Source organism: Candoia aspera, chromosome 3 (genome assembly GCF_035149785.1).
Source record: "Candoia aspera isolate rCanAsp1 chromosome 3, rCanAsp1.hap2, whole genome shotgun sequence".
NCBI classification, from domain to species: Eukaryota; Metazoa; Chordata; class Lepidosauria; order Squamata; family Boidae; genus Candoia; species Candoia aspera.
In genome coordinates, this window is record NC_086155.1 from 187,532,476 (window position 1) to 187,557,892 (window position 25,417).

The 25,417-nt window shown below is 39.3% G+C and overlaps 1 protein-coding gene across 1 annotated transcript in view; it reads right to left on the reverse strand.

The window, feature by feature from the left end:
• RGS22 (regulator of G protein signaling 22) overlaps positions 1-25,417 on the reverse strand; it is a 97,011-nt gene that overhangs the window by 65,673 nt on the left and 5,921 nt on the right. Inside the window, exons 3-12 of the mRNA XM_063299551.1 lie at positions 23,507-23,569; positions 19,735-19,962; positions 16,766-16,851; positions 15,160-15,325; positions 14,155-14,299; positions 10,499-10,570; positions 8,080-8,719; positions 5,545-5,706; positions 3,843-4,023; positions 2,807-2,961 (exon numbers count right to left, since the gene is read on the reverse strand). Coding sequence (XP_063155621.1) covers positions 2,807-2,961; positions 3,843-4,023; positions 5,545-5,706; positions 8,080-8,719; positions 10,499-10,570; positions 14,155-14,299; positions 15,160-15,325; positions 16,766-16,851; positions 19,735-19,962; positions 23,507-23,569 — 1,898 coding nt within the window. The remainder of the gene's footprint in view (positions 1-2,806; positions 2,962-3,842; positions 4,024-5,544; positions 5,707-8,079; positions 8,720-10,498; positions 10,571-14,154; positions 14,300-15,159; positions 15,326-16,765; positions 16,852-19,734; positions 19,963-23,506; positions 23,570-25,417) is intronic.

Here is a 25,417-nt window from a genome sequence, read left to right on the forward strand (position 1 = left end):
GAGGTGATACATGCCTACTTCTCTCCCTTATTGCACTGGTGGGCTGTTATCCAGTGGTCTTGTTTAAGGTGACCACTCCCTATTGGGGAGGGGTCTGTATAGAGGCCTCCCATGTGGCCACTGTGACCAAACTGCACAGCATTTTGCCAATAAAATCACTCAGATTCACCAAAGTGTTGACACCACTTCAGCACAGTCTTTGGTAGTGATTAGGGTACCATCTTGCCATATTATCTGGGTTTTCTTTTGGCCTGCAAACTCTGAGGATAAGGTTGTCAGGGCAGCCTTACTCCGAATAAGACACGGACTCACTTAAAGGGTTTAAGGATTTCCGGGTTTATTGAAGCAGAATGCATGCGGAGAAAAAGACGGGAATGCGGGTGTGGTATCAGGGTCTCCCGTTTATACCCCGGTGGCAGACCTTGTTCTCCTCCACCCCCTATTGTCCCCCAAGCCAGGTCTGGATGGGTGATTACCGTTGCTATGGGTCCGACAATGGGTGATTCGGGCGATCTCCAACGTTCCCCTTTGTCTCCTTGCCTTCGTCTGGTGCAGGTGCGTCCCCCGGGGTAATGGGTGTGAGTTCCCCCGATCTGTTAATGGTTTCCAGATCCTGTCCGAGGTGCGTTTCTATTGTCCTGTAGATTTATTTATGGGTTTGGGTGCTTAAGGGATGATGTGTGTGTTTAAAGGATAATGGTTATCCCTTCCTCTTTCCTGATGTGCATGTTCCCCGTTGTGATGCACTTATGCCTTGCAACGGGGAACATGACAAAGGTGCTGTCTAGATGAACTCTGCTACTTGTTCTTTGGACCCCTGCATGTTCTGTCTGTTGTGGGGAGCAAGTGGAGAGGTAATTGCTAGGATCCAGGATATGGTGAATACCTTTCTGTGGAAGAGGGAGTTACTAGCAGTCTTCACAGAGGCTGAGTATGCCCCCTTCTGAAGAGGCTATCTCTGGATCTAGCTGACTTAGATTACTATCATTTGACTTTCAACCTCTCCTTTCTGAGGAAGGTTGTTGAGACAATGGTGGTGAACCATCTTTGCAGCAACCTAGAAAAAGCAGATTATTTGATCTCTTTCCAGTAAGGGTTCAGGCCTGGGTTCTGGACAGAGCTGATCCTGGTTACACTCTGGATGATCTGTGTTGGGACCTGGATGGGGGTTGTGCACTTCTCTTGGTGCCATTAGATGTCTCAGCAGCCTTCAACACCATTGACCATGGCATCTTACTGGACTGTCAAAGGGAGCTGGGGATTGGAGGCACTCTTGAAGTGATTCTGCCCTCTCAGTGGGCAGTTTTGGTCAGTTGTAAGGGAGATGTTGACCTAGTGGCCCCTGTTATGCAAGGAGATGTAGGGACCATCATTCCCTGCTCTTTAATATCTATATGACTACTGGAAGAAGTCAATCTACAGTTTAGGGTGCGGTATCGTCAGTACTTGATGATATCCAACTTTGGATTGTAGGGCAGGTGCTATTAACATTGTACCCCAGTGCTTGGAGGATAAAAAGGTCTAGATGAGAGAGACAGGCTGAAGTTAAACCCAGGTAAGCAGAGCTGCTGTTTGTACATCAGGATTCTCTGTTAAACCAGTGTTAATGCTTAATGAGCAAGCATTACTGTCATGATCACCGTTGCGATGCTTGTGACATCGCAACGGCTTGCATGACAATGCAGGGAAATGGGTCCCGGGTGGATTAAGGGAAAAGGCAACTAGGTAACAAAAGACAGCAATAGCTGCTGGCAACAAAGTATCAACTCTAGTCAAAGAGAAAGATACAATGTTGCAAAGAAAGCAATTGACCAGACCAGACCACGAGGCGCGCCCGAGCTGTCAAAGAGATTACGAACCTGATCGCCCGGCAATGAACCATCACCGGCCAGGGAAGCAATCAAGGAAACACCCGGAGCACAGGAGGGGCTCCACGACCCCTCACCTACCGACGACGGAACCGACGGGGCTCCGGGGCGCACCCAGAGTAAGAAGGGGTGGAGCGCTGACCGGCACGGGCTATTTAAATCCCGTTCCGGCGCGCTCCACTCACTCTCAGCTTTCTTAAAGGGCCCGCATAAAATAAAACCAGAACCTAAGCCTACACTAGCGTCTGTGTTTTTACTGGGCAGCAGGCAGAGCCTGACAATTACTTGTATAGGAGCAAATTCACAATTTGGAAGTCTTTCTGGACTCATGGCTCCTGCTTGAACAGCAAGTTCTCCTGATGCACCAATTGCAGCCTTACCTGGTACAAGAGAACCTGGCTAGAGTAATTCACACCTGCATTACCACCTGTTTGGACTACTGCAATGCGTTTTTACATAAGGCTGTCCTTAAAGACTATTTGGAAGCTACAACTGGCTCAGAATGTAGTGGCCCACCTACTCACTGGCTCAGTGCTCTGAACATATTACACTGATTCTACAGGCCCTGGTCTAGTTGCGAATTGGTCTCCAAGAACAATTTAAGGTACTGGTGTTAAAGCCCTGTGTGGCTCAGTGCCTGGGTACCTGCAAGACCACCTACTCCAAGCAGCTAACTTGCTGGTTAGTTGTTCACACAACAGCAGGTCTGTTTGGAGCTAAATCTAAATTTCTCTGGACTAGTTTAGCAGGTCATTTGGGGATGCTAGAAAGTTCACATGACAACCTCTCCCACACCCCATGACCTTGTAAAGCATGCTGCCCCAACAAAGCCATTGTTTGGCCTGGGCTAAGGATGAAGTATGCCTCTTCCTAGAAGAGTGCCCTCTTTCTCTTAGCGAGTTGCATAATACATTGTACAGGAGCATTTCATTGCTTACCTTTTTCTAATATTTTCTAAGCTAATTAAGTCATGAGGATCTTCCTGAACAGCAGTTTGACATCGAGGTAGGACTGCAGATAACAGCCTGGGAGACCTTGAGATATCCATCACACTTCCTTTTGGAAAAGTTGGGGATAATCCAGTTTCTCCTCTCTAATAAAAATGATGGAAAGGAGTGAAAGCATCTGAGAAATAACTCCTGCTTCTCCATGTCTATTTTCATTTGATAACTCCTGCATCAGATAGATACTTCATAACTATTCACATTTTATTTTAAAAAGTATTTTTAGCATTATACCAAAATAAAAAATAAAAATCAGATCAATTTATATTTTAAAAAGTATAGGTTGGACTAAGACAATAGAAGCCCAAGTTCAAGTATAATCTCAGCAGTGAAAGTTCATGGAGTACCATTGGGGTCAATCACCATAACTCTGACTATTCCACAGGTTTGTTGTTCTGGGAACAAAATTACAGACGAGAGTGCAATGTATGTCACCTTGAGTTCCTGTAGGAAAGGGAAGGTATAACAACAAATGCATGCAAACGTGCATAGCTATAGCCATGACAGAGATGTGGCTTTTCCATTTGCAGAAGCAATGTGTCTCTAAATCCCAACTTTAAGAATGATGAAATCACAGACTAGGACTCTACCCTTTAAGGTTTACTGCAGGTCTTTTTAGAAGCATCTTGTTGCTCTCTAATAGAGACAGGATGCTGGAGCAAAAAGCAAAGCAAAACAAAACCCTTTATATTAGGCATCTAAGCTGTAAAAGTTGGGAGAACCACAAGGTGGTGGTAAAGAGGTACAGAAAGTGAACTGCTGCCACCTAGTGGTCACCCATGTTTTTGCAGTCTAGATATGGTATTCCTATACATTATATAGCTAAACAGACTAAGATACTTATGCTGATTATGACTCTACCCTCACTCACAAGCCCAACCTTTCAATCTTACAGTCTTTCCTTCAATGCTTCTTATACTGGTAAGATGGACCCTCTTACTTTACCAAGCTATAACATAGCAAGCAATACCTGACAATACGGAGATGCAATTTTTGGCATGCAAGATTTCGCCCTCAGTGGCAGTAGTGACACCATCTGTGGGAAAGGATCCACATCCATTCGTGGTTTCTCTTGCCGAGCGTGCCAGATTTTTAGCTTGGTAACTGTGGCCTGAATGGCAGCTTTATGAGTTACACAAAATCGGGGACCCCTGAGAAGAGAAAGTGTAGTTATGGATGGATCTTGTATTTTGGGGCTCAAAAAAAAAAAAACACACACATCATCAAAAGACTGAACAAGGGAAATTGTAACTTAATGAAGTAAAACTATTCCCCCTCTTTTTCTTGTGAGGCTACTGCTTTGACCATTGCTAACAGTGTTCAGAGTTCAGATTAGAAGTTCTAACAGGAAATTTTATAGGAAGCATCCATTAAGAATAGGATGGTGACATTATCCTGAGGTTTGGCTTAGGAGTGATCCTTGAACCTGTTTAATTATTATGGTAATTAAAGATTCAAAGATTCTCAAAGATTGTTTTTCAATATACAGTAAATTTCAGTTAACATGAAGTCAACATCAACAATTCACCTGCTCATCAGAAAACATGCTAAATAATAAAGGAAAAATAGGGCACGTAACAGAACTGACAGAATTATTCTGTGAAGATTTAAAGCACACAGAGGCTTTTCCAAGAAAACCCAACATTCTAACACTCACAAAATAAAATATACCAGAGTTTAAACTTTACCTAAAATAGTTTTCTAGTAGAACCTTAATAGAAGGTGGGCAGAGCAGGGGACTCTTCAAACTTGTTTGACTCTGTGTTCAAACAAGAAGAAATATCCCTGTTGGAGTCAGACCATTTAAGTCAGGGACATTCATAAGATAATCAGGAATTACGTGTAGAAATGGCTACGCCTATGGATGGTTGATAGGTATAGTGGGTCAACATTTGAATTTAGTCTTTTTTCAACCAGAAAGAAAAAGAATTTCAAGTAACTTGATCAAATTATTTGGAGTTATCTTGTATATAATATCACATTTCTGGCATTTTATCTGTTTTAATTTATTTTGCTTTTTCATATTTTTTTCATACCACATTTCTGAGAGAGGACTGCCCTCACTGGGCTGAGCACTCTATATATCAAAAGTGATACCTTGAATTAGATTTGGAAAATGATGGGCAGCCAATGTCACTGTCTCAAAAGAGGTGCAAAAAATACACTTGGGCAACTCATCCTGTTCCCAATTGAGTAATTGCATTTGCATTAGCTGAATGGGCAAATGCATTCATTAAAGAGAAATAAGCGCATTATGAGATCCAAACATGGAATTCATGCAGGTGATTCAATTATATGATCTACTTTCAGAAGGGAAGCCAGAGCTCAATACTGCTATGAACAGGTCATCAGGTTCAGACACATCTCTTTCAGTCATGACGATTTTTGCGTCATCATATACACAATGTCTTTAGGAATGTTTAATTAAATTATACCTGCTTCTAATTGGTTTTGCCTGAATCATTTTCCTTCTATCACCATGAATAGATTCTTGATCTTATCATAAATAAATTATTATCCTGTCCTGCTAAGATTAAGTGGTCCATTTAGGAAATCAAATGCAAATGGTTTGCAGAGTATAATTTCAACCCCTACTCCATCCAATCGTAACAGCTCCAATGTTGAAAAAGAAACCAAATTTAATTAAATGTACCAATATGTCATCCTTTTACCAGTAAAGAAGCAAAGGTTTCACTACTTCAGATTGAATGCGCTTTAAATTATACACATTCCATTGATCGCCATCCACCAGGTTGAGCTTGAACAGAACCTCAAAGGTCAGGTAATAATCTCCATTGCTTGCCAGGTATAATTTTTTCATCCGATCAAGCTGTCTTGAATAAAGGAAAATATTAACATATGCACAGATACACACCAGGCAATAATTCAGAAAAATCTACCCAGTTCTAAAGCTGTTTTATAATTTAAATGAAATTCCATAGAGTAGAAGATTGGATAGCTTTCTTCATAAAATAAAACTCAGCTTTTAGAGCAGTTAATCACAATACAGTCTTCCCATCCTGGTGTTTTCCAAAAAGCTGAGTTAGAATTATCGTCAACTATATCCAGCATGAGAAGACAAAAGTTGGTCCAACACATCTCAAGGTCACTAATTTGGGAAATGCTATGCTACTCCTTAGTTACTAAAATATCCTGTCCTGTGGAGTCCTTGGTGCTCTCTGACCTTTGTTGTTTTCTTGCAGACATTTCATTGCCAGACTAGGCAACATCTTCAGTGTGAAGAGGGAGTGGGCTTGCTCTCTGTTTATATGGCTTGTCCAGCTTGTGCTGGTGGAGGTGTTGTTCTCTTCTTGGGAGTTCCTTGACTGGGCTGTTGTTTGCTGCTTGGTTGATTGACTGAGTTAATAGTTCCTTGATTAGGGTGTATTGTGCTGTTTGATGAAATCTGGTGTTAATCCTAGTGTTAATCTTTGCATATCTGGGTGTTGATTGCTGGTGAGGAGGTGTCCTGGTCTTTTGGCTTTTCTATTGCCTCTTCTGAATGGTATGTAAATGTTGTTTACCTCTATGTGTCTGTTGATGGCTGCTTTGTCTGAGTGCAAAGCTTCCAGGAATTCTCTGGCGTTTTTGGATTTGGCTTGGTTTAGGATGCTCAGTTTTCCAGTTGAAAGTATGGTTGAGTCTGTCCATGTATTGTGAGATTAAGGAGTTTTCATCATGTCTTCTGACTGCCAGTTGGTGTTCATGGATGCGCTCTGCTAATCTTCTGCCTGTCTGTCCTACATAGTGGCTGCTACAGTCCTTACACTGTATGTTGTAGATGACTCCTGTTTTTTCTTCTTGGGCTACTGGGTCTTTTGGGTTACTTAGGATGTTTTGAAGAGTTTTAGTTGGTTTATGTGCTACAGTGATGCCATGTGGTTGTAACAGTCTGTTGGTGGTTTCTGAGATGTTTCTGATGTATGGCAGTGTTATCCTTTTCACAATGTGTTATCCTTTTCATATCCTTTTCATAATATCCTTTTCATGATGGCAAGTTAGAAACACAAGTCTACCAGAAATCAACCCACACTAACCAAGTTCTCCATTACCTAAGCAACAACCCAACCTCCCACAAGAGGAGCTGCGTAAGAATATTATTCAGACAAGCACTAACGCACTGCAGCAACCCAGAACACCAGAAAAAGGAAACAGATCACCTATACAGCATCTTCCAGCAAAATGGATTCCCCTCCAACTTTATCAATAAGTGCCTGACCACTCAACCCACTATAACCCAACCAACAGAAGCTATGAAAAGGATAACACATTATGAAAAGGATAAACATGCAAGGGTAAACAACATGCAAGCCACTGTATATAAACAGAGAGCAAGGCCCTCTTCCTGTTCACACTGAAGATGCTGCCTAGTCTGGCAATGAAACATCTGCAAGAAAACAACAAAGGTCAGAGAGCACCAAGGACTCCACATTTCAGTTACGCCCTTTCCTGGACCGAGAGGCCCTCTGAACAGTCACTCATGCCCTGGTTATCTCCCATATAGATTACTGTAATGCGCTCTACATGGGACTACCCTTGAAAAATATCCGGAGACTACAGCTGGTCCAGAATGTGGCCGCACGGACAATCTTGGGTGCTCCAAGATTTGCACACATAACACCTTTGTTGCGTGAGCTCCACGGGCTCCGTTTGCTTCCAGGTCCAATTCAAGGTGTTTGTTATCGCCTTTAAAGCCCTACATGGCATGGGACCAGGATATCTGAGGGACCGTCTCATCCCTATTACATCGACCCGCCCCATCCGGTCATGCAGGGAGGGCATGTTATGGGCCCCAGCTATAAAAGAATTCCATCTAGCAGGGTCTCGGAAGCATGCCTTCTCTGCTGTAGCTCCCGTCCTTTGGAACATCCTTTCCACAGAGGTGAGATAAGCCCCCTCGCTCCTGGACTTCCACAAAAGATTAAAGACCTGGTTTTGTAGGCAGGCTTGGAATGGGAGGGCGAATAATTACACCTGAGGATGGCTAGTGCCATGAAGTGATCGGGAGGGACCTACCACACGGAAGGTCTGATTAAGATCTCTTCACCATGTAGATGTTATTATATTTATATTTTTATTGTATTTTTAATTGTAATGGTTTTATATTTTAATCTTGTTTTATTGTAAGCCGCCCAGAGTCCCCCCGTTAGGGAGAGATGGGCGGTGAATAAATTTATAAATAAATAAATATTAAAATCTGGAAATACCTTTTTTGCCTTTGAAAACTCTTCAGGACCTTCAGTCGTTCAATATCCATCCAAAGCCACCAGTACCTTTCTCCTAAAGTTCCTCTGATGAATTTCTTAAATCTTTCAAATTCATGTCTGTTACCAATATCATATGTCTGGTGGCTAACACACCAAGCAGCTCTGGTTTCCCTGTTATCTTTTTCTGATTTTGCAGAAATTTCACTCTTCACATCCATTCCATCAGCCCCAAGCAGAGAAGGTTTGTCTAACAATGGCTCCATGAACTGTCCACTGCTTGCTAACTCATATATAAACACTCTAGGGGTTCTACTGAAATTGATGTCAAAAGGGCTGGCTTCAGGCAGCTGGCCAGTGATTACTGCAACAGAGTTTCTTAGTATATAGTGAACATAGGCTAAAGAAAACTCCTCAATAGTTTGAAAAGATGCCAATTCTTGATATTGGATGAAGTCTTCACTCTTTCCCTTCTGAGGAGTAAGATCCCAGTTTTGTCCTAAGTATGCTCTGAATAATGTGCATGAAGGAGTATCAGGAAGTGACACAGAATTGCCCTGATCTATGCTTCTTCTGGCGTCTATCTTCTGAACAAGTGGGATAACAGTTAAGCTCTGCTTCTTCTTAAGCCTGGATTCAAATCCTGCATTAAAACCAGAGATCAGTCCTCCAAACACCACCAGCATACTAACATAAACATGCTATTGTTATATAAAAATGGCTTCTTTCTTCAAGCTTTCTATAAGTCAGAACCTAACTATGGATAGCTGAATTAATATTACTCTCCAGTGTTAGCTAGGAAATGCACCAAGTCACCATGTCTCCCGTCACATCTGTCTGGATTTATTTTTCAGTCTAAATGTGAAAGAAAAGAATGTCTAGGAGTATGCAAAAAAATAGGAAGGGGGGGGGATGAAGAAACCATTACATTCCAGAGTTTCTGCCAAACAGTTTCAGGCCAGGCACAGTTCAGCAAAGTCAAAACCTGGACAACTTTTATTGTTATGGTATTTAGACAAAACCAAGTCTGGATGGGTTCCGTGGGCAAGTGTGTGTTGTTTCCACTATTCCCCAAGCAAGTCCCACCACAACATAATATTCTGCCGGCCTTCCTGCCCACCCAGTCTTTCCAGCAACTTCCCACCCACCCACCCACCCACCTCTCGGCTGTTGTTGATGTCACAGCCTGGCATATGCCACCAGCCAGCCAGCCACCCCAATATCCGCCCTCCTTTGTATCCCCTCCTCTGCTAATATCCTTGGGTTTTTCATCACTTCCCCTGACAAACCAATTTTGCCTGGAACAAAACAGTCCCATTTCATTGTGCACAGAGAAAAAGTACTGTTTTGTCCCATGTATGTTCCAAAACACCCAAAGCACATGTGACATAATATGTTGATTTGAAGCCAGTGCTTCTGTGTGGATACAAAGTGCCAGCTTATTTATCTTCTGCTCCTCTTGTATATTTACCAAAAAAAACACATTATCCATATACATAAATACTCATAAATGCCTTAAATCTGCAACATTGTATCTTCTCAAGGGAAATAATCTTGTAAAAAACCCCGTCTTAAACCTCTCTGCACTTCATTATTCAATTCTGTGCTTATATTAGAGCTGCAAGATTCTCCCGTCACATTAATAGGATGACTGCTACTGAAAAAGCCCAATAGAAGGACTTCTCCTGTGATATGGTGCCTTAGGGATTAATCAAATGATACTGTACAGTGAAAGCCAGGGCATTAATATGTACACCCTCGGCTATCATGTAAGTAAATGCAAGAATACCACTTCCCTAAATTTCTAGAGCAAATACAATAAAATGCAGAGTTTCTGTGCCATGCATTTATACAACCTATAATAAGGAAGCCAGCCTGTGGTCTGCAGGTTTCATGCAGCTGCCCAGCACCCCAAATCACACCACCAAAACAGACAAATTTTGGTGGCATTATTTCTTAACTTTTTAATTCAAAACAGTGACTGAGAATGGGAGTGATATTTTTTCTCCTAGAAATCTCCTGTTCCCAGTTCCAACCTCAACCTCCCCAAATCCCAAAATGACTGTTTTCAGCACAATTTTAGTCCATTTTGGTATTTTTCTGCTATCTAAGAATGGGAACAATAATCCTATGGGAAACAAACCATTCTTCTTGCAACCCACCAACACAACCCAAACCCCCCACCCTTTGTGATTTCAGATGGTCCATGGGAGAGGATTTAAGGCTGACAAATTGCCTCTAAAAGCCTCTTTTTCCCATTCCCAGTTTTTAAGTCTAATTAATACCAAAATAGGGCAAAATCAGTTGGCTCTGCCTTCTCAGTGACAAGCCTTTGGAAGTTTGCAAGACTAAGTTTTGCCTTGACTCCTCAAATTTTGCGCATTCCTGTTATAAATGGAACTTGCCCGCCAATGCCACTTACCTAAATGACCGCTGTAAATACCTGCATTAACAATGGATGAAGAAGCCCTACATAGTTCTTGACTCTTCATATCTGAAGATAAATGCACAGGATAACATTGTTAAGATAGAATTGGAAGGAAGAGGACAGTAGCTGGGTGGGAGAAGGAAATATGTCTGTTACCAAGACAAAAAAAGCCTGGAAAAAAAGGTATCAACAAGACACATACACGCATTACAAAGCTATCCTCAAAACTAAACCTGTTCACCTTGCTAGGTCCACTCAGTCTTTTAAAGACATAAACAACCATATTGTTATTTTGAAAATGCACACACTGAGAATGCAGTGGAGAGCCTTAGTTCTACGTAACTCCTATTAATCCAAAATATCATCATTGATCAGAACATATATTGTCCAAAGTGACCATATGTTGTCAGTTCTTAAACAGCTTTATTTGTTGCTGGCAACTTTTTCAAAACATCTCAGATGCCAGACTTTACTTTCAATGGATGGGAAACCCTCCCCTACAGACCAAAAAACACAACTGAAATTACAGTTGGGGAAGACCATTTTGGGCTTTATTGCTGGGTTGCAAAAGTTGGAAAAGAGTCATTCTGAAGAACCACCAATTTTTGCTTTGATACACCTACAGTATGTCATTTTTCAGAAGCCTACATATTAAAGTAATTTTCTTCTTCACAGCAAGCAGGCAAACGAGTCCCATCAACAGAACACCCAGTCCTCCTCCTGGTTCCCTCTCTTCTATCTTCTTGTCACCTGGGTTTAAAAAAAATTATACTACCTATAAAGCCCTATAGGGCTTGAGTGGTTAGTCTAGTCTCAGTGTTAAGCCCTGAGTCAGATATGAAGAACTGCATTCAGGTCAGCAACTATATGTGGTCCCTAGTTCATCTGATAGGTTGGATGATACTAGTGGGCAGGGCTTAATAGAGTAACATCAGCTCCTCCATTAAGCAGTGCCACCAAATATCATTTCTTGGCATCACACAAACAAGGAGATTATTAATTGAAGTGAATATTTGTAGCTCAGGGTTGAAATGTGGAGTTCTTGTGCTCTCTGACCTTTGTTGTTTTCTTGCAGACATTTCATTGCCAGACTAGGCAACATCTTTAGTTCGAAGGGGGAGTGAGCTTGCTCTTGTTAATATGTTTTCTACTACAGATTAAGGTTACTATGGTAACTAATCATTTTGGCCGGGTGAAGAGGTTGAATTTAATTGTCCTCTTTTTGGATGTTAATTTTTGCACATGGGGAGAAGAACTTGCCTGGACTTGTTTTAGTTTCAGTTTCCCTTCTGTGTAGGCATGTAGAGAGTTAAGCAGCTCTCACTGAGAGCCTGTAAATATGTTTGCTTTCTGTAAATAAAATTATTTTTATAGAAATCCCTGGTGTGTGACTTTTCTGATCTCTCCTGGGCCAAAGGCTTTCCTAACAATCTGCCAACAGCTCTCTGTTTATATACCGTTGCTTGCCCTGCTTGTGTTGGTGGAGGTGTGGTTCTCTCCTTGGGAGTTCCTTGATTGGGCTGTTGTTTGCTGCTTGGTTGATTGACTGAGTTAATAGTTCCTTGATTAGGGTGTATTGTGCTGTTTGGTTGTTCATCTGGTGTTAATCCTGTCCATGTGTTATGATATTAAGGAGTTCTCATTGTGTCTTCTGACTGCTAGTGTAACACTGCCATACATCAGAAACTACCAACAGACTGTTACAACCACATGGCATTATCGTAGCACATAAACCAACTAAAACTCTTCAAAACATCCTAAGTAACCCAAAAGACCCAGTAGCCCAAGAAGGAAAAACAGGAGTCATCTACAACATACAGTGTAAGGACTGTAGCAGCCACTATATAGGACAGACAGGCAGAAGATTAGCAGAGCACATCCATGAACACCAACTGGCAGTCAGAAGACACAACAAGAACTCAATTTCACAACACATGGACAGACTCAACCACACTTTCAACTGGGAAACTGTGAGCATCCTAAACCAAGCCAAATCCAAAAACGCCAGAGAATTCCTGGAAGCCTGGCACTCAGACAAAGCAGCCATCAACAAACACAGAGATAAACCATTCAGAAGAGGCAATAGAAAAGCCAAAAGACCAGGACACCTCCTCACCAGCAATCAACACCCAGATATGCAAAGATTAACACTAGGATTAACACCAGATGAACCATCAAACAGCACAATACACCCTAATCAAGGAACTATTAACTCAGTCAATCAACCAAGCAGCAAACACAGCCCACTCAAAGAACTCCCAATGAGAGAACAACACCCCCACCAACACAAGCAGGGCAAGCCACTGTATATAAACTGAGAGCAGGCCCACTCCCTCTTTGCACTGAAGATGTTGCCTAGTCTGGCAATGAAACGTCTGGAAGAAAACATGGCTCAGAGAGCACCAAGGACTCCACAAGGAGATTATTCTCCATGTTTGTCCAATGCAGAGAAAAAAGCAACAAGGTGTATTGAGGAAAAATAGTCATTGTTTTGCCCTTCATAGAGTGCTTTTGTTCAAGAAAAACAAAGAGTGTTACCTCCTCAGCTTTTCAATGCAGGGTGACGTGCAAAGTCTGTTCTTTCTGCCTCGCCCTACAAAACTGTCCTGTGCCATCTTGTGTTCGAAAAAAAGCAGGATAGCTGAAACAAAGCCTCCAATGCAGGCGTGACTGTGGTGGAAGTTTTACATGATCTTTGCTACCCCATATCTTCCCCCTAGGGAATTTTTAAGGCAACAAGCACTCCAGCTAAAGATATTCTCAGATCTTGGCTGCCCCACATCTTCTGCAATGGGTGAAGGAAGAACAACCAAAATAGTGTCACCTTGGCAGGCTCCCCAGTTTCAGGGCATACCAAAGCAACCCTAACTAGAGATGGGGAATCAGATCCTACAGACCGTTGCTGCCATAAAATGTATTTTACAAAGCACGTCCAGGCTGCTGCCCCGAAAACTACATGAAAGTGACCATAAAGATCAAGTCATCAGCATGAGCTCATCTCGAAAAAGACTTTATGTTTACACATTTATAAAACTGCTAATTTTATTTATTTATGTATTTATTTAAAACATTTGTATAGCCACCCATCTTAAAACCAACTCTGGGTGGCTTACAGCCAGTAAAATAATATATACACTCATAAAACAAACAATGATAAAACTAAAACAACAGAAAAACCTGGCGCCACAACCACGCTTCCCTGATGCAACCCACAATCTCATTTCACCCTGTCCTCATCCTATCCCTAATGGCAATTTTCCATGGAGATTTCTCAAATAAGATATACTACTACTGCATCATTCAGTATATAAACAATTACCACATTATGGCCTTCAGCCCATATTAAGGTGCCCCATTATGTAACCTTAAGGCTCCAGGGAAGAAGTAGTAGTAGTGATTAAGCAGCATTTATCTCACTTGTCCCTGAAAGTTCATTAAAGATGCCTAACACAATTCGAAGCTTTTGGAGAAGGAGAATAGATTGAAGGACCCAAAAGAAAAATTAAGTTTTTATTAAAAGGATTAAATACAACAAGTTGGAAAATGAACATTGACAGATTGATTGGTTTGGTTTGGTTTGTAAGGCTGCCCAACTGTTCATCCATCCACATTTGCCACCCTCACATATAATTTCCAATGGTTAACATTACCTTCATGTGTAGAAGTTGACTTTGAAGGATCCATAGAAAAACGAACATGAGAAGATGTCACAGGACTAGTAATAGAATCGGTAGTGATCATGTTCTGACTTCGCTTGGCTAGAGTAAACCAATCCTGTGTCTGAGTAACAGTAGCCTATTAAATAAAACATTTAGTGGTTTAAGTTATTGATAAACTAAGCCTTTGCTCACAGTTCTCATGTAGGAGTGGCAGATTTGAAAGGAGAAATTTTAATTCCTTTGAAATTTGTATAAACAGTCTACATATCTGAGATGTCCCAGTGCAAAAATCCAAAGTTTGAATGGACTGATTCTTCACTGTTCTTGGGCTGGGCCTGACAAGAAGGTTGTCCTTTGTCTCCCTAGCTGCCTCCCCTATAATACCCTCCTGGCATAAGAATTTAACTTAAAACTTTTTGCGAAGTTTGTCATGTGGAGTTGAGGAAGGCAGGCTGCAGAACACATGTAGCTTCTCTCAGTTCTCTACCTTAGAAGTAGTGTGCTAGATTGAGGGGATCTACATTCAAAATTCTATTCAGCTATGAAATCCCCAGGTAAGGATGGACCAGTCATTCTCTCTCATCTTAACTAATTTCTCGGAGTGGTTAAAAGAATAAAATAAACAAGGGGCATCAACTGGTGAAGTTGAAGTCTACATATCTTAAAGTTGCTGAGGTTGAGAAACGCTGATCTGAACATTGGCCACTCAAAAAACAAAAGTGATCTCATTATGAGGGAAATTAAAATTCCTAATCACTGGGGTTATAAATTCTGATCACCAATGTGAACGTAAGTGGGCAGTTTAATAAGACATGAGATACAGATTCAACCACTGTATTTGAACATATACAAGCAGATTTTCATATGGGAGACTATAATTTCTTCTAGTTGTCACCCTGATGAGTAACACATTGACTTGAGCCAGAGAAAAAAGCCTCCTCCTTCTACTTTATTCTCCACAGGATACCCTTACTTACAGCACTCCATTTATTTTACCTGGCCAAGAGAGACGTAGAACTTTTTCATAATCAAGTCATCTTCATCTTCTTCAGGGATTTCTAAGGGTGGTGGACTTTTTGAGAACCAAGGATAATACGTTTTATCTATAACAAAACTGACCCCAGTTTTGCTCCATTCCACCTGTGAAATAAGTTTAGCTAATCTACAGAGAGGTGACAAATAGCATAAAGTAATTTAAGGTCATCCAGATAATATTAACACCAACAAAACTAATGTTCTTTTAAAGAAACCAAAACCTTGAAGACATTTTGTTAATCCCTTATGCCTATACTTTAATCCTATTCAGAGTTTTAAATGTTTTGAAGGGTATCAGCAGACTTCAGGTCAGGCTTAAATCTTAGGCCTTTTCCTCCTGTCTTTTCAGGTTAATGAAATCTTCACCGTTCTTTTTCTAGCCTGGTCAATTGTAATGCGCTTGCTCAGGACTTATACAATCCCTCTCTCTGCCCTGAGTTGCACTGGGTCCTTGTAAGCTTCACCCCTTAGAGCCACTGCAGCAGTCAGTATTACCAGGGTGCACTCTGGAGAGACTATGTTTAATTGATCCAGAGTTGCAAAGAAATTGCAGTTCTTGGTTCTTCTGACTCACATGGCCTCACAGCTGAATCACTCAGCTTTAAAAATGAGATCCAGAACTGACAGAAATGGCCGGTTGACTCATTTACCTTTATCTCCTTACACATTTTGTAAAAAATAGATCTATTTTTCACTTTCCTGGGTTTCCAATGATGGCCAGCAGAAAGACGCTTGTTTTTTCCAGAGGTGAAAGTGCCTCAGGGCATTGCTTTAGGGCAATGCCTTAGCCTATAGCTTGAACACATTTCAACTTGAGTTATTGAACAATTGAACAATCACATATGTAAAACATCCTTAGAATTCACCCAGTTGTAAATTTTTGAATCCCATACTATCAACTAGACAGGCATGATCCTGTGAGCCAAAGGTTTCCTATTCTTTTATTTCTTGTACAAACTCTCCTGATAGTCCTAACTCTAGCCCCTAAGCTTCCCCGTCTTAATCAGGACTAAAACTTATCAGGCTAATTCTTAAATAACCTGGGAAAAAGTGGATTTGAAGCTAACCTCTGCACTGGCCCTCATTAAGAGCCGCTTTAATTAAACATGGTAAATCTGATAAAGATTAACCCTAGATTAGCAGGAAAAGAAACAAAGACACCAATAACATTCTCCCTATTTCCTAACTATAGCAAAAGGATTGCATTATGTCTTCCTTTAAATGCTGCCAATATTTGCATTTTTAAGAATAGCAAATATATTGATATACTTACCAATTAGGTAAAATGAGTTATAATGGCAATACTGTGAGAAAAGTCTTTTGATTAATAGCAGAAAAGTTCAGCAATACTTAAATATAGACCATGACTTTTCAGCCATAAATTACTACTTGTAAAAGTCACATAGTAAGAGGCTATAAAAATAATGTCAGTTTCATTGTTATTATTCTCAAAGTCATTAGACTTATGTATGCTAGGCCAAAAAAATCCAGTTTTTGTTGTGATTCTTGTTGTTTTTGAGAGAAACTTGCAGTTTTAAAACCTAGATTCCAATAGAAGTCAAAGTACCTGTATTCAAAGTAACAATCGCTCACTAAAAATGCTTGAAATCTTTCCTTTTTAATCCATTCAATAGCTTGTTCCTGGTTCAGACACTAACAAAAGAAAATATATGTAAATATTTTTTAAGTTTCATTTGACGTATAATTAACAAACAGAATGGCACAATCCAGTAATTTCCAAGTTCTCTATAGGAACTCAGTGGATCCTAGAAACTTACCACAACAATACTTTCCTAAATGTGTGTGGGTGTGGGTGTATTCCAATTACCAATTCTCCCCTGGAAATGCTTTTTCCAGACTAGTTTCCCACATTACTAGGCTATAATTCCCATAATCCACAATATATGACCCATCAAAGAGAATTTAATGTACTGTTAATGTGTTAGGGCCTCCCCAGTGCTTGCTAACCCTTCTCTCTTAGAAGACCAAACGGAAATGATGGACTTTAAAAAAAAATCATGTTATGGTTTGTTAACATAAATCCTAAAATCAAACCAATTTTTGAACACCTAGTAGTGCATCATAAGTGCATCATCCCGAAAAGTGTGGCAGGTCAAAGCGATGTCTGCAAGCTCTTACTGCAGCACTTGCAGGCTCTTACTGCAGATGTGGAGAATGGGTGAGGCTTGCATTCTAACAAAGCAATCTTATTTCATTTATATACAAATTCTGCTCATAAGCATGTTAGTTTGTTCGTTTGTTACTAAATGTATAAGCTGCCCAATTCCATCATGGCATTAAGGAACTGTGAGAGGGCCAAGCCAGTTTTGCAGCTTGAAGTGAATGTGCTTCAGAGACTCCTGCTCAGAATCTTTTGCAACATGGCTGGTCACCATTGATGTCATTGTAGAAAGATGTCCTTGAAGCATTTATTACCCAATCCATACATTTCTGTAAAGTTAAAGGTAAGTCTGAAAGCTCTTACACAATAAATCTTGGACAGAAGACAAACTATGCTGATATCCAGCAACCATTGGCTTAAAATATATATAGTGCAATCCTAAATGAAGAATAATGAATAACGATACAGGATTCAATATAACTTTCCTTTATGAAACTTACAGGATATCTTGGAAGCTATTTTCCCTAATATGTGTCCTAACAGCCAGGAACCACGCTGAGACAAGGAACAGGTCTCTAGTGTTTTATTACTGCTACATAACAGAAATCCTAACAAACTGAAGAAGCGTGGGAAAAACCCAGACATATAAACCCCAAAGGCTAAGGCGGGCCCGATCTGTGCCTCTTGGAATGGCTACCTAATTCCTCAGTGCTACGCATGCGCTTTACAGCCTGGATGGGAGCCCCCTGCTCGCCATCCTTACTCATGACAATATGAGAGATATGACTTTGGCATATTTTCTTTTCTCAGGGATACTGCAGACAAAAGGACAACTGATATTGCTGTCTTTTAGAAATTCAGGATGAGATGATGGTCCCCATTTGTCAGGGCCCCCAAATGTGTTAAAAAGATTGCTTGTCAGGATCCATTTCCTGAGCAAAACACCACTCCATAAGCAAAGGATGAAATCTAAAAACCTGCTACTTGGAACTCTTCACTGATTGTTACAGAATTGTACTGGAATGATATCCCCCGGCATCCCATGACGTAAGCATTCTGATACTGCCATAAAATACATTTTGATAGGGCAGCATAAAATTGCTTTTCTCCTATTAGAAGTTGCCTCTCATCTTGTGCCTTACTGATAATGGTTTCTGGAAAGGCTGAACCCTGCTTCTTTACTTTAGCCAGTATTTCTGGATGGAATAAAATAAATTTGTAATTATTTATGCTCAAAACAAATTCCATCCTTTTGTCTGTAATATCCATGAGAAAAGAAGATATGCCAAGTCATATTTCTCATATTAGGGAAAACAGCTTCCAAGATATCCTGTAAGTTTCATAAAGGAAAGTTATATTGAATCTTATATTGTATTCATTATTCTTCATTTAGGATTGCACTATAAATATTTTTGTCAGTATAGTTTAACCTTCCCAGACCTGCTGTCTTCAAATGTATTGTGATTACAGTTCTCATAACTTCTAGCAATGATTTGATGAGGCTAGCTGAGAATGCTGGGAATTGAAGATCCAAGACATCTGGAGCTGCGAGAGGTGGCTGTAATTGCTTAGATGATATTCTATTCATGCATGTATGAAGGTTTGAATGGAGGGAGGAAGGTCGTGACATATGGATTTACCATCTAGTTCCAGGCCTTAACAAAGTCTACACATAAATACACACATACAGTTTTGGCACTGGTGTGCAAAAGTTTTGATTTCAATCTTCACATCTGAAACATCCCATTTTGAGTTTGAAATGGCCCGTGTTTCAAGTGCATATTGGACTCCTGTGATTCGAGACTGAATTCCAAATGGTTGAATTTAAAATTTTGCACACCACTTATTTATGGCTCTCTCCACGTGACCGGAGGTTCTGAAGATGACAGGGTCACTAACACTTACAAAGCATATAGTTATGCATGCGTAGGGCCAAGTGATGTCACACATACCATGATATTATGGTGCAAATGACACAAAATATGCAATTTGCATAAAAGACTTCACAATTCATGGCATCATCAAAGCTTGTACCAGACGCTATAGGCCCATATAAGCTCAGACTTTCAGATTAACTCATGGAAGTCAGGGGTGGGGACAGGAGTGGGTCCCTACTCACTGATATTACATACAACTTTCTTCCCAGAATGGCTATGCATATGGATTAAGTTTTAATCACTCCTCCTGAAGGAGCTATACATCTAGGAAAATCAATGCCATTAAAATTTAGCAACTTTTTAAACATCAGTATAATCAGAGGACTCATTTTAGGATCAAAAGGTTTTAATATCAATTAAATATAGATTAAATATAGAACCCCAATTAATACAGCAAGATTTCAGAATTGCTGGGATATCATATTTCCATAAATGCTTCTTAAAGGCACAATAATAATAACACCAATTTATTCTTACCATGGTTGAATAATTTGGATCAAAACTGAAGACTGGGGAAGTGGGAGTGCTGACATCTTTAGAAAAAGAGGTTTGTATCTTTGTCTGCCTTGTAACGTCATAAATGGGATTTCGAGGTTTCTGTTCCCAAAGCATCCTTTTCAGCTGGTTTTCCATGCACTGTGGGACATCAGTAGCAACTTCAAAAATTCCAAAATCAGGATTAAATTTAATTGGTTCTGCAAATGTCTATAAACAAGAAAAGTTAAAGATTAGAGTACAGAAATAGCACAACACTGAAGGGCTACAATCTAACTATGTATTTTATGGATAATCTGATGGGCTGGAATTCTATTTGTATTCCTTTTGTATCTGATACAATAATTTGAATTTTGGAGGGTTTCCCCTTCTCAATTACATTTCTTTTATAGCCCTGAGCTTTGTTTTTCTAACTTTCTAAAACAGAGACTTTTGCCTATAAAAATTTAATATATCCATTATTAATGCCACTCAATAGAGGCACAGAGAAATCAATGCATGTTCACAATTATTATGCCCATTGAAGTTGCTACCGCTTAATCCATTCTGCAGTAACTGATGTAAACAATCCCTCACTGTGTCCTTTCATAAAAATGTGAATATGACTGCAACCTTTTGGCATGTCTGGATCTTATAGAAAGTGAGCTGATAAGTACATGTTAAAAACTGTGTTGAACCTTTCTTAACTAATAGAGTTAACCACTCCACCTCTGAGCATTCAGGGCTACCTACGGCATTGTGCTGTCTGATGAGAGAAAAATCCTCATAGATTCTTCTTGGCAGTGAAAATAGAACAGTGATAAGAAGTAATTATCAATTTCCTGCCTTTTTCGGACTGCTTAAATTAGCTGCCTGAAGTAGCTCCTTCTCTCTTTGTTGGGTTGGCCTTGAGATAACACACTGTATTCATAAGAATCATAAATTTGTGATTGCTAACATTTCTTGGGGGAAAAAATATGCAGCCTTAGCAATGCACTAACATCAGGCCAAAGTTTCTGTTTTTATTTAAATTGGATAGAACACAAATTAAAATAACAAAAAGAATAAACTTTTAATTCCAAATCATTGAACATTTGCTAGTTTATGTGAACATGTGAATGAAGCATGTAAATTCTACAATCTGGAACTATTTTAACAAATGCTAGATAATTTTAGTTATGTGTTATTTACATAGAAAACTAACCAAGGATAACATTAATTAATCACTTGTATCTATTTTTAATTTCAACTCTGGAATGGAGCCCAAAGATCCATTTTCCAAAATGCATTCCAATTAATTAAATTGAAAACATCTGGATCTTCTAATGTAATAAAACAGATGCCAATAACAATGTTTTAAATAAATTGTATTGTCATCTTGGATGCTTAACTACCAATCAATTATAATGTATATAAAGGAATGGAATGAAAGAACTAATAGCCTTTGCCAGTATGCCTAGGCCAAATTACTAAGTTAATCAAAGGCATATGTCTCAATCCAACAACTGACTTCACTTTTCTGAACTGGATCCTACATATGCAAAGAAGCTCGGAGCATGGAAGGGGTCACATTTGGCATCTCAGAGCCCTGAACATATGCTGACCAGTTGAATTCAATTCTTCCCCTTCAGTACAGGTGATTCAAACTGCAATCACCTGTGTAATCAACGAAGGAAGATAGAAGGAAATCTGTGTTGGTAAAACCCACTCCTATATACACAGATCTTTTATAATATGATTAGAAAAACCCATCACTTGGTACCTCATGCTCATGCATAAAATAAGCAATATTATTATAAATGCGAATACAATAAGAACAATTAAAATCATGAGCTAACAACTGTCTTCTGATTTAGTCAAACATAATCCTACAGCATATTTGCTAGAACATATATTGTATTTGCTAGAACATACAGTATATAAAGCTCTACAACATGTGCTGTGATTAGGATTCATCCAGAAATGTACCTGTATCCCACTTCTGGACAATGACATTGTTAAGAGGCAGAAGCAAAGTGGTAAAAAAAAAATTAGTGAGGTTTAGTAAAAAATTAAGCTACATTATTTCAGTGATGACCCCACTAGCTCTAATCTATATATGTAGAATCAAACTGCATTTACCCAAATGGTGATACAAAAAGATTTTAGATATGCTTGGAGGTATGCTGAGAGCATTCTCCCAATCTAGGTCCTTGCAATTGCTTTGACAGCAATTCCCACCAAGACCATCTAATGCAGCTAATGATCAGGGATCATGGAAGTGGTAGTCCTAAGTATCTGAAGGACACTAGGCTGAAGAAAGCATACTGTAGTGTTACTTCATATTATTTATCTATTTACCTATTCATTCATTTATTTCTACGCTGCTCTTCCTCTTGAGTGAGGTCAGAGAGGTACACAAAAGGACAAAAATACTGTCTTAAGTAAAGCCATCAAGAACAGGACCAACAATTCTATTTCCTATAAGTACTTGAATGAATAGGTAGGTATTCCATTCTTCTTTAAAAGAAGACAGCATGGTGGCTACCTACATTTTTCTTGGGAGACTATTGTAGAATCAGTGTGCTCTCCCTGAAAAGGTCCTACTCTATGCTACCAAACTGTGATCTGATCCAACCACAAAATGTTTGACATTAGGTAAGTTCTGGCTCATGTCAGCTTTGCCCATGTTTCTTTCCATATTGTATCTGGATTAATCTGCACTGAATTTTTAAAAAACTGTATAATGAAAACATTTTCTCAGTAATTATAAGCATATATTAAATATATATTTACAAGTTAAGATGTTCAGTACATATATATTCTAAATACATTACTAATCAAAACTCACATTTCAAAAATGCATGAAGTACATATTAAAGTGGATTTGATAAGTTCTGAGCTGAGAAATCTTAAAGGTAATGGTTCTAATCTGTACATTAGTCAAAGAGATATGGAATCGATCAGTTCATACTGGAGTTCTCAAAAATAAAATTCAAGTGTCTCTATTTGATATAATTCATAAGAAAGAATTATAAAAGAGCTACTTCTATATCTTAGTAGCAGACAATCCAGTGGCTGGCTGGATCAACAAAAGTGCCAATTTGCAGGATGATTTCCAAACACTGAAATACACTAGAAGCATTTTTTTTTTTACTCAAGCATGTTTCTTGTGGTAAAGTGAACACTGAATTGCACAAAAAAATTTACTTTTGCCTCTATACCGATTGTTATACCTGGGTCCTGTTTCCAGGTAACAGCTGCATAAGCATAACAAAGATAAAGCACCAAACTGTAATGAGGCTTTCACTGGGCAATACACTGAACAACTTCTATGATGAGCTGCAGCAGAATAAAACTGGACACATCAAATACTCATACACTCCGTATTAAGGCTGAGGGGAGAAAACTCTCCTTGAGAAAACCCAGTGATGATCAGTTCAGGATTTCTCAGCAGTCTTTCTCAAAAGAACGACAGTTACTTTCCATTTTGGCCTTTGCCATTCATTGCAGCATTGTTCTCTTAACTAAGACATTTGCTGAGGTTTCCAGCATAAGATAATTAGTACACAACATTCTCCTGAGGGACTATTTTCTGTAAGGCTCCCACTGTGCACATTCATACTCTGGGAACGTGGTTTAGGATCTGCGATGACATGCAGCCAAGCAAGAGGGGCTGGGTAAGTAGGCCAGAATACAGATATATATTGTTAAGTTTTTTATCCTATACAATCTATTCAATCAATTTTATTGGGGTAGTTATAGTAAGTGTTTGAGCAAAACTTAGCATACTTACGGGGAGACTCAAAAATTCATTGAAGAAGTCTACAAGTATATCATCAGTTGCTAAATACTCTTCCTGTGAGAACAGAGAAACACAAAAACATGTGATGGGATGAGATGGGATGGGATGGGATGGGATATGTTGTAATGTGGTAGAATAAGGACAGTTCTTCTTATTCTAGAAGTAGTTAAGAGCCTGCAGAATCAGATTCTGGTCCATCTATCTGAGCATTACCAGACTAAATAATATTCAGCTAAACTGATGGATTCTTCAGCTGTATGGAGCCTCAGGCTGAGGTCTTCTCTATCATCTGCTGCCTTATCCTTTTACAAATGCACCATCACTAAGCAATAGTAGTTTCCCAATGAAGAAGCAGAAGCACAATTCTCAAGCCAGTCCCTTCAGCCTAACTGCAGTGAAAGTAAATAATTACTCTTCGATTAAGGATATTGGAAACTTTATCATAGAAAGATTATATTTGGAGTGTACCAGCTGTGCCCCCAGGTTAAGTATGTTGGCTGAGGATGAAGGGAGCTGAACATCAAAGCATCTGGAATGGTAATATATTTGGATTCATCTCCTTTATTGCAGCTTCAGTTACATTTCTCTTAAGTTTTATGTTTTGGGATACAAAACATAACTCTATAGTTCTATAGTTTCATAACTCATAGTATAGTTCATAGTATAGTTCTAGAGTTTCATAACTCTATGAACTCTACCTGGTCAGCTTCCCATTTCCCAGTTGGCTACCAACTTAAGGACATTCAAGATTAGATTTAGGTGCAACAGCCACCCCTCCTCAATGTGACTCTGACATCTGCAGTGCAAATTAAGGCCCTCATGACAGATAATGATTGGAAGAGGACAAATCTCTGCAAACCTCTAAAATTAATAGAGACTGAACAGCAGCACCCTTCAAATGAATTAGAAGCCTTCCACTGGCAGTGAGCTTAGTCTTAGTGTTTCAAAGAGTTTGTGTGAAAAATGTTATTAAAAGCAGGCTGCATATGGCATGGCATATTTCACATTTAATCAGGCACAGTGGGCAGATGACAGCACAGTAAATGACAGGATATGAAAAATTAACAAAGAATGTGGATGGCTTTCCTGGCCCAAGCAGCCCATAGAAAACAAATCCCTTATTAGTTAGGAAATTAGAAGCTGGTGAAAATATGCAAATATCTATGTGTTATTTGCCCATGTTATTGAAAATAACAATCTTGAACCTTTACAATTTTATGACATTATTCATATGACTTTAATTTTTTTTGATGCCTCAAATCAGTGTTGACTCCTGGTGACTGCCTGGAAAAGTCCCTGCAGTTTTCTTGGCAAGATTTTTTCAGAAGTGGTTTTGCAATTTTATTTTTAATCTTTTAAAAACCTTCAAACTTCTCTGTAAGGCTTATATTTTTATTCCCCTTTTAATATTTAATCTACTTTTATTCCCTTTGTAATAGTACCAGCATCAGAAAAATATAAATTTCAGGAAAGCAAATCTCAAACATTAGAATAAATCTCAGATAGAAACAAGTCCACATTTCATGTTTAACACAATGAATTTAAGCATATTGATACAGACACTTCAGTGAATAGAATAAGATTAACAGCCAAATAATTATTCTTAACATTTTAAATGTCATTAAAATTCTGATTGAATTATAAACCCTGAATGCTGTTAGAAATGCAGGCTTCTTATAAGAAAGAGCTACAAATCTGAGCTGCAAAAACACAGATAACCAGTAGATGGCAGTAAAGAGAAACTGAAATTACAAACTAGTTGCTGCCATCTAGTGGATGTCTGGATTTTTGCAGCAGGAGATCTGTGAACAGGATCTTCCCCAGTTTTACAGAATGTGCAACACGTCCATATTGGTACTATCTATATGTGTTGCTCTAGTGTCAGCAGCAGCTTCAGTGAGT